General features: G+C 39.4%; 1 protein-coding gene across 1 annotated transcript; it reads right to left on the bottom strand.

Annotated features, from left to right (window-relative positions):
- Window positions 1-4,748: 4,748 nt before the first annotated feature.
- On the bottom strand, window positions 4,749-17,804 carry LOC140133252 (leucine-rich repeat flightless-interacting protein 2-like). Its single transcript, XM_072153218.1, has 6 exons — window positions 17,515-17,804; window positions 17,206-17,376; window positions 15,197-15,308; window positions 14,364-14,425; window positions 11,640-11,744; window positions 4,749-10,851 (listed from the first exon to the last, which is right to left on the bottom strand). The coding sequence occupies exons 1-6, from the start codon at window positions 17,623-17,625 to the stop codon at window positions 10,756-10,758; spliced, it is 657 nt and encodes a 218-aa protein (XP_072009319.1). The 5' UTR covers window positions 17,626-17,804; the 3' UTR covers window positions 4,749-10,755.
- Window positions 17,805-18,971: the final 1,167 nt, after the last annotated feature.

The raw sequence follows: 18,971 nt of genomic DNA, 5'->3' as shown, positions 1-18,971 counted from the left end.
ACACACCTAATGTGGCAAGTCGCTATTACAAACAAAATTCCTAAATGCCCATCACCTACAATAAAAACAGGACTAAAAATATGGATCAAACCGTACCCCACGAGAAAACTAATTCCTTTACAATACTCTGAACTTCCCATGGAAACCATACAAAAACTATTACCCAAAATAGACTTCTCAGAATGGATAACAGCAGGTATACTAACTTTAGGCCAACTCAGCACAAACAATACCTTAAACACTTTCAGAAATATAATGAATACCTACAAAATTCCTAAACATGATTTTTTTAAATACCTCAGACTTAGAGAAATCCTACAAAAATTAAATTTAAACATGAGTAAGACAAACACCCTATATGGTTCCTTCTTCTCTAACAGAAACATACGTACCAAAGGTATTAGTAGAGGGTATAGAGAAATTTTAACACTCTCTCATAGTTCAAAACTTCCATTCCAGATAAAGTGGGAAAAGGAACTGGGATTGATGTATGATGAAAATGCGTGGAGGCATGCCTTAAACGTTACATCCCAAACCTCTAGCTGCACAAACCATCAAGAAACTTCAAGAAAACTGATATACAGATGGTATCTTACACCATACAGACTAGCTCTAATGTACCCATCAAGATCAAACATTTGCTGGAGATGCAACACAGAAATAGGCTCGTTACTACATATATGGTGGAATTGCAAAGAAATACAACCCCTCTGGGAATAAATTCAAACAAAAATTAAAGAAATTATCCCATACTATATCCCATGGGGACCAGAAGTAGCTCTATTATCTTTAGGACTAGAAAATATACCTACTAATTATTTAACTACATTATCACATATACTTAATGCCACAAGGAACTCAATAGCCAAAAATTGGAACTCCACAACGCTTCCCTCTATTCATCAAATCCTAGCTATTGTACATAACAATTACTGTATGGAATCCTTATTAGCAAACCATAAAGAAACTAGGAAAAATTCCTCAAAGAATTGGGACAACTGGTCGAGATATGCCTCCATGCATAATATGTAAACTTACATATTCTGATAAACTATATATGTAATATCTTCATTGAGTCAAATACCACACTTTCTGTAAATCAATAAGCAGGTTTTTGTTTTGTTATGTGTTTTTTTAGTTCTTCTTTTATATATGTTCTCTTACATTATTTTCAAATAACTCAACTACTTAATACGAATGTAGCATATAAACGTGACATGTATACTTTATTTTTTTAGACATCAAACAATGTATACAAATTATCTATGTACATGTAATATGCTTTATGTACATCCTTTTTATGTTTATTATGAACAAAATCAATAAAAAGAAAGTTATAAAAAAAAAAAAAAAGAAAAGCCCAAAAATTTCTATACTGATGAATATGGCAAAATATCTAGAAGGCACCCCTGTAAAGCATTTAAAAAAACAAGAGTCATATACGATACGTTTAGGACCGCTCAAGCTCCGGAGAGAATATCCGCTTTAAACAAATGGGAGAAGGACCTAGGCATAGTAATTTCCGATATAGAGTGGAAAAAAGCAAACTATTGGTCTTCCAAGGCCTCTAAATCTGCCAGACTAATGGAAGTACAACATAAACTAATCACTAGATGGTATATGGTTCCAAGCAAAATAGCTAAACTATTTCCAGGCTCTAAAGAAGACTGTTGGAGAAACTGCGGGGGAGTAGGTACACTACATCATATGTTTTGGAACTGTAAAGCGATAAGTTCTTTTTGGAAAGATGTGTTTGAGTTATGCTCAAAAATGGCAGTAAAACAAATCTTTCCTAGACCTGCACTAGCCCTCCTAAACATAGGTATATGGAAGATTCACAAGAGCTCACGCAAGGTGGTGGGACATATACTATTAACAGCAAAGCTTCTCCTCGCTAGAAACTGGAAAAAACCCTTTCCCCCCCGAAAATTACCAACCTAATTGAATGAGTAGCGGAATATTGTTCTTTAGAAAAAATGTTGGCCCTAAGGAATAATTCTATAGGGGAATATAATAAAATGTGGAAGCCTTGGCTAAAAACTTTTCCTAGGCTAGACCCGAGCATAACAGGTCTATCAGACTAAGGAATGTTAGAGAGAACAGCAGTTAGTTGACTAATAAAGGCCTTAATGGAAAAACCAATGTTTCCTGGATAATGACACAAGTATAATGCAGACACATATGAGTATAATAATAAGAATCTCCTCCCTCGGTAAGGAGGAGAAATTTTAATTAGACCCTTTGTTGCTTGTTTAGTTTGACTAGGTTTAGTCATTGAACCCCCGTTTAGGGGTTAGTTTGTAGAGTTTTACTATTTTCACAGAGTCAAGGGAACGAGACGTAATCGCAAAAGAAGGCAAAAGCAGCAAACTTAAGCAGTAAAAAAAAAAATTAGACACTTCTATGACCCCCACAGGGGGATTATATAGAAGGAAGGAAATGATACAACAACTAGAGAGGATGTATACAATCTATGATATGTCATGTTATCAGTGAACAAGAAGTCATAGCTACTGTTCAGAATATACCTTAATATAATATGTCTGTACCTTCGGATTTATGTACACATACATAACTTGAATGTATCCTTTATACTCTGTATATGTTAAATTATAAATAAAAATTTATAAAGTAAAAAAAAAAAAGGAGCACAAGATGCAGCTTTCCTCACTAATGTGCAGAATGCAGAACACTGGTGCACGGTTTTCATTAATATGACACACCCTGCGCTGTTTGGGAAGTGTGCACCAACTTTTTTTTGGCGCATCTTTAACATAGAGCGTGTAACACAATCCTGTTGAGTCACTATAATAATTGTGATGCACAGGCAGACAGAAAACTGGTGCAAACACCATAATAATTGTGGGCCACTGTACAGATATTAGAGATAACTGGATCACTCTCAGAAAAGTCATTTCTACCAAAGGTAGTATCTAAATTTCACCTATCCTAGGAGATAATCCTTCTTCTATTCTTTAGCCGAAAAAAGGATAAGAAGTTCTTTAACAAACTAAACAGTTTAGAAAATTCAGCAGTCTCTTGGTACTTATAATGGTTAACCACCAATACAAGTAATAGGGGGCACAGACTTGATGTACTCCCACCAAAACAAATTGATTATTTCCAAAATCAAATAACACCACAAAAAAGGGGGAAACAACAATGTAGAAAGCATAACATGACACTTTATTAGATCAATTAACCCCTTTCCGCACCTTGATGTGATTCTATGTCATAGGATGCAGGTCGTTCCCGCTCCTTGACCTAGAATCATGTCATGGCGATCGCTCAGCTTCTCAGCACCGACCGCGGCAGTGACAGGCGGGTGTTGGCTGTTTTATACAGCCATTACCCGCTGTGTATGGAGAGAGCTCAGCTCGTGAGCTCTCTCCATACACGCCTTGCCGTGCAAGGAAGATATAGCTCGTCCTCGGTCGGCAAGGTGTTAAAAGGAGGCTGGTGCTTGGCATCATTGTTTCTCTTCTGTTAACCATTGATATCTCTAAAAAAAACAGGTGCAGTCATTATTGCACTGCACAAAACTGGCCTAACAGGGAAGAGTATCGCAGCTAGAAAGATCGCAGCTCAGTCAACAGTCTATCGCATCATCAAGAAATTCAAGGAGAGAGGTTCCATTGTTGCCAAAAAGGCTCCAGGGCGCCAAAGAAGGACCAGCAAGCACCAGGACTGTCTCTTAAGTCACACACAAACACACCGGATGAAGTACATTCTAGCGCGGAACGGCCGTCGTTTAAAGGCTTTGTGATATCCTGCACCTTTTGTCCTCCACTCCCTTTTGTTTGAACAGCATTGCTATGCTTTTGTGAGTATATAAAAATAAATACCTAAAGAAGATGTGAAGGTGGTGAGTGCCATTTCTTTCTACTCTATATGCCTGTGAACATTGAACTTTACTGCAATAAGAAATAGAACACCATAGCAACCTGTAAGAATATGTTATGATCTTCATTACTCCCATTTGTCACATTTCAGTATCCGGAGATAAGCTAATTTAGTTGGAAAAAACGAAGCAGTAGCCAATCTGCAAATATCTCTTTCTGTATACACTGTCTCTTAAGTGTTTCAGCTTTGGGATCGGGCTATCAGCAGTGCAGAGCTTGCCATTCCTGAGCATCTGCACGAACTTTTGGAGCAAGACCTGGTGTCAAAGAGGGCAGCAAAGAAGCCACTTCTCTCCAGAAAAAAACATCAGGGACATCAGGGACAGACTGATATTCTGCAGAAGGTACAGGCAGTGGACTGTCTTGTCTCATGCCAACTGTAAAGCATCCTGCAGCCATTTATCTGTGGGGTTGCTTCTCAGCCAAGGAAATCATCTCTCTCACAGTCTTTCCTAAAAACACATCCATGAGTAAAGAATGGTACCAGAATGTCCTCCAAGAGCAACTTCTCCCAACCGTCCAAGAGCAGTTTGGTGATCAACAATGCCTTTTCCAGCATGATGGAGCACCTTACCATAAAGCAAAGATAACTAAATGGCTCGGGGAACAAAACATAGAAATTTTGGGTCCATGGCCTGGAAACTCCCCAGGTCTTAATGCCATTGAGAACTTGTGGTCAATCATCAAGAGACGGGTGGACAAACAAAAACCAACAAATTGTGACAAAATGCAAGCATTGATTGTGAAGAATGGACTGCTATCAGTCAGGATTTGGTCCAGAAGTTGATTGAGAGCTGCCAGGGAGAATTGCAGAGGTCCTGAAGAACACTGCAAATACTGACTCGCTGCAGTAACTCATTCTAACTGTCAATAAAAGCTTTTGTTACTCATAATATGATTGCACTTGTATTTCTGTATGTGATAAAAACATCTGACATGTGAAAACATAATATTTGTGTCATTCTCAAAACCTATGGCCATGACTGTACATCACACCCAGAATACCCGCCCACCAGAAGTGACATAGGCGGCACATGTGCAGTTAGCACCAGCACAACTCGGCACCATCTTGGAAATTGGCTATAGTATACAATGGGAAAAGTTCAGGGCAGGATTGCCAAGATGTAGCACAGAATAGATAAAACACCACAAACTAAAAAAACATGTCATAAAATATTATTCATCACATTATCAATGTATGGGACATGAAACAGGTAATTTATTATGTATATTTAGTTATTTGACCATTGCTGGACCTTTCTATGTATGTTGTCTTTTTAAATAGATTTATTTTAATTGATCTAATAAAGTGTCATTGTATGCATTCTACATTTGGGGTTTTGTTCCCCCCTTTATTGGTACTAATAAGGGTTGTAAGGGCAGCAAGCTCTCCATTTCTTGGTGGGCTATTTCCTTAGCCTGTGAATCTCCGATAGCTTCAGTTTCTTTAGGTCTACACGGTGACTTCTTATGCAGAAAGGAATAACAGCTCCATGACCTAATTTGTAAAGGCAGCAGAAGTAGGTGGAAAAGACCAAATATATAGTTTGGTAGAAGTCTTCTACATTTAGTGATCCTAGAGTAAAACATTTTTCTTTGGGTAAATCTCTCCTGGTGCTGATATGGGTGATAGGGGAAATTACACTTATTAACGATTGGTTAAACATTAATCTACAACTGCACCCTTTAAATTCCCAACCGTTGGGATTTGTTTTACTTGCATTTTTTAAAAATAATTTTTTAAATATGTTGTGTAAGGTGGGTGGCGTATGTACCACTGCCATCAGGCTGTTCAACAAACAAGGCCCAAACAGAAGTAACCTGCGCCCCCCACCTAACCAGTCCCTGCAGGTCCCATCCACAGACTAAACATCAAACTGTCGATCATTGCTTGTCTCTTTTTTGTCTTTTTATCCCCCTTTTCTTTTTGTTCATTTATCCCTAATATTGTTGTTGTCATAGTTTGTACTTCACTCTCTGTACCCTCTCTGCTGCTGCAACGCTGTGAATTTCCCCACTGTGGGACTAATAAAGGATTATCTTGTCTTATCTTATCTTACACCGTCCAATACATCACATAGTTAGTTGTTGGACTCATATTAACCAGTGCCTTCTAGCTCAGTGGTGGAAGAGGAGATTTAAAACTTTGATCCAGGTTTCCCAAGGAGGTGGCTCCTCTCTCTTATGGTGCTGTCATGGGTTCTTCACCAGTAAGTGTCATCTTCTATTTTTCCTTCGATTGGCATTGATCTTTGGTTTGTTTGTTTTTTGCCTTCCTATGGATCTAGGATTATAGGTTAGACATGATAGAATGATGTGTAGAATTTTTTCAACCTTTTCTAGTATGATATGTGCTGTGCCTGGTATATAATCACACTGTACCTGGTTTACTAGTGTGTGTGTGTAGTATGGTGGGATAGGCAGCCTGACATTTTACCACACCAAGGACCCTAGTATGGCACAATTACGAAGCGCCGTTTTCTGTCAGGCTCTGCACGTTCTTTCATGTGCAAACTGCTTGCTCAGGTATTGTCCGTGCCACATGTGGTGCACCAAACCCTTTTGAGTTGTGTCTGCACTTTTTTTTAAATCAAAGAACACTTTATTAATGCAAATATCTCAGAGTAGAGTACAGCTTTCAATTTCAATAGTGTTACAAACTGCATCAGAAAGAAATAATGTGGCTGCACTATTCTACATGTGACGCAAATTTCTTCACTGAATGAGGTATTCCAGTGCACAGTTGGACTGTGCCCCACATTTATCATGCAAAGTCTGACAAAAGTGTGTCACACGCCGTATGTTAAAGGTGCACCAAAAAAAAAGTTTGTGCACTCTGTCAAAGCAGTTCAGGGAGCGCCATATTCATGAAGAACGGTCACTACAATTCATGAATCTGGCGCCCTCTGCAAACTACACAGCACTGTTTTTAGTAAATGTGCTCCTCTGTTAAAGGTGCACCAAAAAAGTTGGTGCACACTTCCAAAGCAGTACAGGATGCGCCAGATAAATGAAGACAGTGGGACGGTTTTGATTACTCAGCACACTCCACAGGCAAACTGCACATATCCACTGCTTTTGATAAATGTGGTCTGTGATGAACTCTCTTGCATTTAATCACAGCATGCACCTACTCTGGAGTCCCAGAATTTGGCACTTAAGCTTGCCCACTTGCGCAAAATGGTCTCTTTGTTAAATTTACTCCCCGAGACCCAGACAAACTCAATGCCGCCACCCCCGAGATACCTATACTAAGAAGGCCGTAGGCACCTCATCCATACAGACAATGCAGACTGGTAATTCACACAGAACATGCAATCACTAAAGGACCTGCTAATGTAATCCCTTCGGAAACTTAGATTCTCTAGGGCTACAAGCAGAGGCTTATTACAGTTAACACAGCATGGGGATTTCTGGGCAGCCTTCTAAGGATGATAAAGTTCCCAGGACTGAGCAGGGCTGCTTTCCAGATTCAATAATTTAAACCCAGTGTTTTTGACTCCACCCCCTGACTGTGAGGTCATGGGGGGGGGGGTCTGCATTTCCTCCTCCCTCCAGAGAGGTACCTTCAGTGTCTTATTTTTATTAGAACCCCATAACTTTTGATTGGAAGATGGCACAACAATTGCCATTGCTTCCAATCATCAGGGTAGGGTACCTCGCTACCTCTCGCCCCATACCAAACTTGGGGCGGTTAGGCTTAATATTAGGGTGGACTGGGTTCCTCCCTAAGCTAGATTATTAGAACGCGGGCTAAAAGGGTACTTGAACCCTTTAACCCTTTCTTGTAACTGGGAACTCATAGTTATGGACTATCTCCAAGTTATGAACAAATATATTTTTTTGTTTTGGCGGGAGAGAAACGCACAATCTTTTTTTCTTCTTTGCTCCCTTCTCTCGGGAGATGTGCTTGTAGACGTTTCACTGCTTACACTCCCTGTACAACAGGCCACAACTTGCCCTGTCGGAACTGTCTGCTGGAAAGGGTAAATACACTACAAAAAGTATCATGCCTTTAATGTACTTTAATGGGGCCATGTGGACCCCCAGTAAAAACCTAAAAATAAGAAACAAAAGAAAAATTGACAACTGGTAATATAATCACATCGCCCAATATCTTTTTTTACATTGTAAATTTTGAAGGGTTTACAATACAAGATACGTAAGAGGCACTGTGACTGTAGTAATCTTCTTATATTTGTTATCCATGGCATGTTTCCTTCTAAAATAAAAGTTCAGGCTATTGAGTCTGGGGGTGTTCCCAGAGCCCCTGTCTGATGTATTTTCCCTGATTACAATGAGCAGTGCAGGTCTCCCCTCCCCCTGCATTTCCTGCTGCTGCATAATAACACATGCAGAGGGAGAAGGAGACATGTTCTGCTCATTGTAACAAGTGAAAAGACATTACTGAGTGGCTCTGGAAACACCCCCGGAGCATTAGCATAATTTTAAAAGATTACCACAGTCATGGTGCCTCAGGCTTAATTTTGATGGGAGAGTTCACAAAGAAGTTTAAAGGAAAATACTTTTGTAACCCCTTACCGACTTGCCATATCATGACGTACTACTACATCCTGCTTCTGCCATTGGCGGCCAAATGGAGCCGGTGCCAGAAGCTACGGTTGTCAGCTGTATATTACAACCCACACAAGCCAAGGTCATGCATGGCCGCTGCATATAAGGTGCTTCTACTTACCAGAGGGATCTGTGGCTCTAATGGCAGCCTTGGAGCACTGGCAGACCCCAGGGCTGCTCGATATTCTGAGCAAGCTGGGTCCTTCCTCCTATCAGGCTGTAACACATTGAGCCTTCACAGAATCTGTATTACACTGTGTTATACGAATAAGAGCTGGAACAAGTGATCAGAGCATTGCTTGTTCAAGCAAACTGTAAAAATAAAAAAACATTTTTAAATGCTTTTTAATAAAATTCATTAAAGTGAAAGTCCCCTAAACACCAACATTCTCTCAACACATTTAATATAGTACAAAAAACATATTTGGTATCTCTGCATCTGTAACAATCTGTAAAATAAATTGGTAACATTATTGGACCTGCTCGGTGAACGCTGTAAGAAAGAAACCCGAAAAACTTGCCAGAAATGTTAATTTTTCATAAAATCCCTTTACAAAAATGTTCCAAATAGTGACCACAAAAGTTATGTGCACCAAAAAGGACAATTCGACACATAACAAATAAGCCCTAAACCAGCTCTGTCAAGTTATATCTCCAAAAAGATGACAATACAAAAACAAATGAGATTTTCTTTATATTATATTTCTTTCAGTAAAATTCTAAAATATATTTAAAAACTATATAAATGAGGATCACCATAATCGTAGTGATCTATAAAATAAATATAATATAGTATTTATATTCTACGGTGTACGACCCCCAAAAAGTACAAAAAGAAAATAAAACAAAAGTGACGATTTTCTTCAATAAGCTAATGACCCACTAAAATTACCGTATATACTCGAGTATAAGCCGACCCGAGTATAAGCCGAGACCCCTAATTTCAACACAAAAAACTGGGAAAACCTATTGACACGAGTATAAGCCGAGGGTGGGAAATGCATTGGTTACAGCCTCCCAGTATATAGTCTGCCAGCCCCTGTAGCATACAGCCTGCCCAACCCCTGTAGCATGCAGCCTGCCCAACCCCTGTAGCATGCAGCCTGCCCAGCCCCTGTAGTAGGAAAAAAAATAACACTGAATTCATCTTTCCGACATCCCCTATAGGTCCTCTTCTGTCTCAGACAGAAGAGGACCTATGGGTGACGTCAGAAAGGCGAGTTTTGTCTTTGTTTTTAGTTGACTCGAGTATAAGCCGAGTTAGGGTTTTTGAGCACAAATTTTGTGCTGAAAAACTAGGCTTATACTCGAGTATATAAGGTAAGTATTTGAAAAGTGCATCTAATGTCACAGAAGCCCTTATTTGTCCTAATTGCCCCCCCCCCAAAAAAAAGATTGTATAGCCAATAAAAAGGGACAATGCATAATCTGCTCTGAATGGCGCAGCTTCCTTCAATGCCCTGGCGTGTGCCCATACAGAAGTTTACCACCTCATATGGGGTATTGTTATACCCCATATGAGCGTTTTGGTATTTTATCCACTGAGAATATGTGCATTTTGTGAAAAATACCTACGTTTAGACACAAAGATTAGAATTTTAAAATTGCACCTGATTTTGTTAACAAGGGTTAACAAGCTTCGTAAAAGTTGTTTTACATATGATGAGGGGTGTAGTTTCCATAATGGGGTATTTTATGGGGTTTTACTTTTATTTAGGCCTCTCAAAGTGACTTGAAATCTGAGCAGGTCCCTCAATAGCAGGATTTTGCTTTTTTTATGAAAATGAAAAATCGCACTTAGTTCAAAGCCCCATAACATCCTACAAAAATTAGAAGATGCATAAAAAGCCATGTCCACATTCGGTGAATGTTAGTTATCAAGTTTTTTTCATGTCATGACTATGTGTTTAAAAAGTAGAACATTTAGAATTTCAGAAATTGGGAATTACCAAATATCTGTTTTTTAAAAAATCAATGCAAAACATACCACCAAAATTTTTCAACAAACATGAAGTACAAAGTGTCACAAGAAAACAATTTAAAAATAACTTTGATATGTTGAAGCGTTCCAAAGTTATAACCATTTATAGTGACACAGGGAAGATTTGTAAATATGGGCAGTGTCGGGAAGGTGAAAACTGGATTCGGCCTTAAGGGGTTAAAAGGATAAATCTTGGAAAATGCATGAAAAACTGCACTGCAATCAAGGCCTTGGTGTTTAGCTGACTCTGGCGGTTGCTTTTCGTATGAATGTTTCCTTTAGTATATTAGGAGGCTTTTAATGACTTGTCACACTTTTCGTCTTCTCTTTTCTATTCAGTAATTGACTGTTTTTCATTTCCATCTCTTCCATTTTGTGCATAGCTTTTCGGAGCTGTGGGGAAAAAAATCATCCGTTTTATAACTGCAGTTGGTAAAATGGGATAATATGTAGCGTTGAGAGCATTTTTAATAGTAAAAAAAAAAAAAAAAATCTGGTTTCACATTGCATTTCTGTATATATTCAGTGTATATGTCGGGAAAGCTCCCAACGTATTGCTGAGCGTATACATTGACATACACTTAGAGGCTTAGTTGTTGCCTCTGTTGGACCAACATATGTTGCATCTGCTGAGAAGGGCAGGATACAAAGATGTAGCCTGATGGGTGACAATAGTAGCCTATAGGGAGCAGATGCAACGTATTGCATCCCGGAGCCCCAGCTGCTAAGCACATACGTCGCTCAGCAGGAGTAGGGGGACCCGGTGATGTCACTGTCCATATAAGGAAACATCTCTCACATCGGGTTCTCTTTAAGTATGAGGATCCAATAAGCCAATCTCCTCCAGCCCCCTCCTCTTCTGGTTGCCGCTACCACTTATATTATGCATATAGACATATGAGTGAGGGATCCTTCATGAGCAGGGCTGGCTCCAGGATTAAGAAAACTCATGTACCACCGCCACACTGTCTCCCCCATAAGCCACATTGTCCAACTGTAATGTAAATGTTACATTGCAGAACACCTTGTAGGCCCTACTATCTACACTGTCAGTCCTTTCCTCACTAGGGGCCATAGATAAATAGCTTGTGTGCCTATAGATAATGGTAGCTTGTGTGTTTATTTTGGGCTTTGTGACCAATTTATCTGAACAGCAAAATATGGAATTGATATGTACCCACCTCTCTTTGAAGTCTTCTCTTTTCCATGCTTACTTGTTCTTTAGCTTTTATTGCATTCTCTGCTTCAGTTTTATATCTGGTCACTTGTTGTTGAAGCCAAGCATCCTAAAACACAGGTATGACACAATTACATATATGTTCTATAACCTAAAGTAAAGAAACTGGACTGGAACCTAACTACTCTGAGGCATCAGATTTCGATGACTTATAGGTTGCTCTGTACTACTAGTACCTTGCATATTATTATTGTGACATCGCATGTGGTATGAGGCAAAGTAAAAAACACTTAAAAACCATTTTTCACCCAGAAACTGTTATTTGCATATTTCTTTCCTAGACTTGTTAGTGGAAAAACAAGGCCAATCCGTCTTGTCTTCATATGCCTGTTCAAGAGGTCTAATTAATGAGATATATTAACCAAACAAAAACATGTAACATATCCAATGTAAAGTTAAAACACAAGTAGCCATATCAGACAATCATCACCATGACTTCTAAATATAGAAAGTGTAGACTTATCAATGAATGAGTGAATCTTTTCCTACAATACTATCAATGTAGTACATTACATTCTGCTTGGACATTACACTTATTGCATCTATATGTACATATAACAGTTCTAATGGCAGTTAGTGTACAGTATTTATCATGCTTATCATAGGAGTCAGGAACGTCGGTGTATGACCCAGTCCCTCTGGTTCTCCCAGATACATCACGGGGCTCCGCTAATTGCAGCGAGTGCACAGGCGTGGGGTTAACACATCCTGGGCCAGCCCACTGCACCGATGGCAATCCCCCTCTTAATGCCCCTCATGCCTACCAGGAGTGGAGCTGGTGTGAAGAGAGCAATAATCTCAGGTCCTGGTGGTTCGCTAGCAATTGTGATTATTTCAGGACTTGTACACCAGAAAATGGATGTACAAATTCTGATAAATGTACAGATAAATGTACAGGTGTTAAACATGTATTTTTCGTTTTTTTTTTTTTTTTTTTTTAAATAAGGCTGGATACCTCTATATAGCATGGCCTTGACAAACCATTTATAAACAGCAAACTAAATCCATGAAGATATTGGAGGGGGGAGATTCATCAGGGCTTGTACACTAGTTTTTATATTTGTCTTTAAGAAAGTATTGTTCCTTTAAATCTTCTTTGAAATGGTGATCTGTAGTCATGAGTGGACCCTTCAGTGTTTGAGTCCAACTAGTTTGTGGATCCAGACCTGAATCTGAACACCTGCAATCAGTGCCTGACCCAGGGCCGGCTTCAGCACCCGGCATACCTGGGAAAGTGCCGGGGCCCACTGGTGCTGGCAGGGCCCACTGCAGGCAGGGGAGGGGTGTCTCAGGGATATAGCGGTTACTCTCTGCATCATCATTGTCTGCATTGCAGCCGTGCACTGCACTCCCGTACGGGCCACGGCCGGGCCTCCCATTGTGTGGTTTACTGAGCACTCAGGGCCTCCAGCCAACAGCGCTGTTCGGGTCGGCCTCAGCGTTATCAGATGTTCGGAGGAGCAGCTATTCAGACGGAAACAGGCAGGAAGCAAAGTCCACTCCTGTGTGATGTATGGTGACCCTGTGACCTCGCTGAGGAGGCTTCCAAGGAGGACAGCATGGTAGGATTCAAGCCCTGTGTGTGCAGTTAACCCTTTCAGTCTCGAATCTGAGTCAGTTATGTTTCTTTTGCCCACTTTCTTCCGCCTGCCATTATACCTGGGTGCCACCGCTTCCGCCTCTCCCTTCCTCTTGACCTCCCATCTCTTTCCCATATACAACCACCTAACTATACTTGCCTGGTCACCTTGCTTCCCAACTATGTCCCTGCTGCCATTCTATCGATGCTTCCTTTAAAACATTAACCCTGACGGTGCGTTCACACAAGGCCCACATTTATTAAAGTGTTTGTGCCAGTTTTCTGTCTGACTTTGCATTGAAAAGAACATGGAAACTGCTCACACATGCATTTATAAAGTGTGTCCGCCGCAGCACAAAATCATGCACATAACAGGGTGTTCTGGTGCAGAGTTGGACCCTGCTCCATATTTATTACTGCGACTCAACCGAATTATGTTAGAAGTGCATTAAAAAAGTTGTTGACACTTAGTACATAGTACAGGCTGCACTACTTCTGATAAATGTAGCCCACAGTGTTTTGGGCATGTGTTTGGAGGTATGGGTAAGAACGCATGTGTTTTTCATGTTACCATGTGTTTGGATGTTTTGAAAGCGTATGCTTTCATTGAAGAAAAAGGTTTTCAAAGCAGCCAAACACATGGTAACATGTAAAACACATAGTGGGGTTAGGAGAGGGGGCAAAAGTGGGGCCGTAGGGCACTTTTCTGACACAAAATTTGGGTGCTATAGCAAAGGAGCCCACCGAGGCTTGGTTTCCCAGGGGCCTTCTTAAACCTGGAGCCGGCCCTGGCCTGGCCCTTTAAATAGGTCCACTAATTCACCGGTAACACCCAGATTGTGAGTGCTATCTTTTATATCCTTCAAGCAATGCGTGCATGTGTTGCCATATTGGCTGTGATCGCGTCTTTGCCTCGGCATGTAAATGATAACCCCACAATTGGTGCCAGCTCCAATCAAATGTGTTACCAGAGGTTCGGCTATTCTTTAAATATGTAGTTTCTTGATGGGTTTGGAGTGTTTTGTTATTCACTTCCAATTCCAAGCTTTGTGTATGTTACATTTTAAGTGGTCTGCTTATGGTACTTACGGTCTGCTCTAAACTACCTTTATCCTTTTGCTTTAAATTATCTTTCTGTTGTTTATCTTCACCTGTATAAAATGATGTAACAAAACATGAAATTAGAGAATTGATGATCATTTTAAGCAACATATTATACAAGTCTGATTTTTGTGGACAACCTATAATAAAGCGGTCTTATCATGCACCAGATTTATAATTCAGCATCAGCCACTGATACATCTGGTGCTATATATATATATATATATATATATATATATATATATATATATATATATATATATATCTGCTTCACTCTGCATTTTCTAATATTAGATGCTTCTCATAAATCTGCTCCTATGTGCTTAATACTGTGCAAAAGCATTAGCATGTTTTTTTTTACTTCAGTTAGAAGTAGTCTGGTAATGTTACTAGTATAATGAAGGGTGGGTCCCAAAAAAGACTTCTTTTGGTGAAGCCAAGGTTGTCCAACATTGAATATAGATGTCCCCTGTCCTTATTCTGGGACAAGTGTGGTGTGTGGTTTGGTGTAAAAATAGGAAAATGATATATAATTCACATTCCCTGCAATAGATATGAATCGTGAATTATACATTGGGAAATACATAGCAGCTTGAATACATTCTTGTGGCACATATGCAGTAACCAAAAGCAGATGTTGAAATAGATTCAACCTGGAGCTGTAGTACAGAAATCCACTTAAGTCCTTAGGTACAGTAAACCTGTCATAACAGATTCTCTGAAACACAACAATTTACATAATGCAAGTAAAAGCACAAGCTAGCGAGTGCATGATAATAATGATGCATATACATGTATTTCCGTAATGGAAATATACTTACTTCTGCCTCCACCACCGGTTTGTTGGGATGTAGATGCTTTGTCTATCACTCCGGTCATTGCCCTTTGTGACGTATCACGGTAGTAGGAATTTTCTGGAACAATCCCATTTTTCTGTTAGAAAGCAACAAAATGGATATAAAATGCTGGAATAAATTGTATTACTGAAAGACAAGTTCCAGTCACAACATAGTGGATGATGCCCTTTAGAAGGTCACTATTGTTCATGTCTTGCCCTGCTGTATTTAAGGGGAAGCAAGTAGCAAACCCTGGACTTCTAGTCATTAGCCGCCTTCCCACACTAGTACAGTCTCCTTTATCAGAGCCCTCCTGGTAACACACAGGCTGAAGGCTAGAAAGTGGTAACTTTGGTTATAGTAACGCCACCACAGGTAAGTGACATCATTACAGCCAATTTTGTGTACTGTTAGTACATGCAGGATTGGGTCAGTATTGTTATACAACATAATCAGCTGTTTGTGTATGAGGTGTGACTATGATAATAACCATTACATGTATGATCCGAATATTATTAACGGTTCAGACAATATTTTTTTTTTACCTTGGACACAAAGAACAGCACAAGAATAATGACAGGTGTGTCAGGTATGCTTCTAGGTCTACAGCAGATAAGTGGAGGATAAATTGGTGTATTGTTTTACTGGATCATATTCCTTCTGAAATACATCCTTATTATCTTACCTGTAAAACTCATCCCTACGGTAAATGCTTTTAACACACTCTTCCAACTTGGTTTGTTGGATATGAAGTTCCTATTCATAAAACAAGATCTAAACAGGAATATATTTCACATAATAATAAACAGAAAATATGTACCAGTAAAACCTCCACACCATGTAAATATGAGAGAGAGAAAGCATAATGACAGCTGGATTTTTATTACTGCAGTTTACTCTAGTCAAATAAGAAGAAAAATATATCACTCAAATATATTAATCATCATATCTACTATGGTAGAAACTACAACCGAATGCTGTTTTTATACTAATTTCCTCATGTGTATACTGACTGACAACGCTATTCTTCTACAAATTGACTGTGATATAAATCCTATACTATCCTGGGTCGCAAAGCTTCTGTTTCAGTAAGAGTCTTAGTTAGATGCAGGGCCGGTTTTAGACAAAGTGGGGTCTTGGGCAAAACTAAAAGTGGGGCCCTGAAATAAAACTATTTTACAAACAGTCACAGTCAGTAAGAGGCTCCTTCAGTCCTGCACAATAATAACACTCTGTAGTTACACCCAGTAGTATAGTAAGTACAGTATCTGTAATATGGGACTGTGGGAAAATTTTATATGAGACAGATGATAGGCAGAGTGATGATAGAAGATAAATATCCAGGAAGAGAGAGATTTATAGATAGTAGATTTATAGATGTATAGATAGCGAGATAGATGATAGAAGATGGATAGATAGGAGAGATAAATAAATACAGTAGAAGATCGATGGATAGATAATAGATAGGAGATACATAGGTAAAATAGAAGATATATAGATAGACAAAAAGCTAGATAGATAAATGGTTATATAGACAGATATATAGATGGGAAATAGACCAATTATAGGAGAAAGATAACTGGACGGATAGATGATATATAGACAGGAGATAGATGATAAGCATCCTCACCAACCAAGGGGCATTAAAGGAGCAATACATCCTCTGCCCACAAAAGTCCACATGCAGGGGGCCCTTTAAGACAGGGGGCTCTGGTTAGATGTATACAGCCACTTAAATTCAGTGTGACATTAATTTGGCTGCTTGAATGTATCTTCCTAGTTGATTCAATATTTAGAAGATGAGCCTGAGAGGAATCGCTCTGTGGGATTTATTAGAGCATTATCATGGGTTAACAGTAGTAAGTCGTTTTACAATGGTACTCTCACTATGGCTGGCAATGTAATTGGTCATATCTTCTACTAGATAAATCCCTTCACAATGTGGGCCAGTGTATTTTATTCTCAGACAGAGCTCTTTGTTAGGTACACCTTACCTTTAAGTGGATTTTATTATGTATTTGACTCTCCAGTAACTTTTCCTCCATTTCTCCAATAACATCTTTTAAATGATCCACTTGATACCTGAGATTTCTTTTCTCATTGTTGAGGTGTGTGATAGACACCATTGCATTTCTGTATTTGTCTTCTACTTCATGCAAGGATTCCTAGAACGGAAGTTATATAGCATTATTTCATGTGAACGAGTCCTGTGACTACCCCTACTTTGGTTCTATATCATAGCAAAATTCATATATATACAGTATTTGGCTGTTTGATTTGTAACCACACAAAAGACACCTTACCTTAAGCTTCTTCCGTGAAGCATCAGGATCCAGGATCACTTGTCTGACATCTCTCATTCCTCTCCAAGACATTTGAGAATGGAGATTCTTCTTGCCAGCTGGACAATGCATTATCAAGCGATCGCAGCTTTAGTAATGGAAGGCCTTACATCTACACAGAACAGAAGAAATTGTTGTGTGTGAGATAATCTATATACTGTGCTGTACTTCATTACATTCTCAGTTACATTGTCATTAGCGCTAAGTTGTATCACTTGTGAACAATACTCTTTTCAGTGAGCAGTAGCTCCACATCCTTGAACTTGAGAGGGAAACCTTGGCAGTGAAGGAAGGAAAACTTATTTGAGTGTACACTGGATTCTGGAGAAAGTAACCATATTTGACTCATTATCAGGACAAATGGCAACATAAAGAAATAACAAAAAGGAGCAATAAAATTGTGTCCAAAAGATTGAGACCGATCCTTTCTTCACCTTGTCCTCTTAAAGAAAACAACAGCATTTAAAGAGAACCTGCCAAATACTTCATTAAAATCTATAATTAAAAATCATTTCCCGTATCCCTAAATGTTTCCTTTCCATGGCTGCAATGTGAGAAAATTGTAAACTTGTATGCAAATCCCATCATGTGAGTCCAATGAGGCCTGGCATGTTCAGTGGTTTATGCATTGCCCTGCCTCCTTGTTCCTGTCTCAGTCCTATGACATGCTGCTATATGGAACATTGAGCGATTACTCTGTAACATCATTGGGCATTTCAAGTCACGTTGCCAAGTTGATGTCATCTAAGGTTGGTACATCTGTTACATCTGCAATGTATACAACGTATGAATGTATCTGATCAGATGAAATTACAGCTTTTAACCATGGATTTCTACTCTTCCCCATTCTGCATGGAAACTTGCTGTGACTTCATGTGACAAGATACAGTTGTAACTATATTACATAACTCAGAGGGACCTGGTCCTCCCCAGTCATGGGATTTAGCTGGCTCCACAGGAGCTGTCTCTTTCCCATGACTGAGAAGAACCTGTTTGCTCCTAGTGGTGAGGTCCTGAATAGTTATAGTATTTAACCAGCTCACAGGGAATTGGCTATTTCCCATAACTCAGAGGGACCTGTCATCCTCAGTCATGGGAATTAGCAGACTCTATAGAAGCTATCTATTTTTCATATTTAGGAGGGACCATTAATTCCTTTATCAGTCTGGACTTGATCTATCAGAGTTTTTAGTGCTGCTTCACAGTAAATTAACATTTTTGTTTCTATATGGTTCAGTTTGTAACAATGACTACAGGACCAACTGGTACCCATAGTCCCATAGTCCAGAAGGGCCTTTACAATCTACTATACAGTGGCTAGGTGTCATGTGGGAGAGGTCCTTCTGACATATGGGGTTTAGCTGCTCATATAGAAATGACTATTTCCCTTAACCCAGAAGGACCTTTATCCATCTATT

This window comes from Engystomops pustulosus, chromosome 5 (assembly GCF_040894005.1).
Source record: "Engystomops pustulosus chromosome 5, aEngPut4.maternal, whole genome shotgun sequence".
NCBI lineage: Eukaryota > Metazoa > Chordata > Amphibia > Anura > Leptodactylidae > Engystomops > Engystomops pustulosus.
The sequence above is the reverse complement of the archived record's forward strand: the minus strand, read 5'-3'. Positions and strand labels throughout refer to the sequence as shown.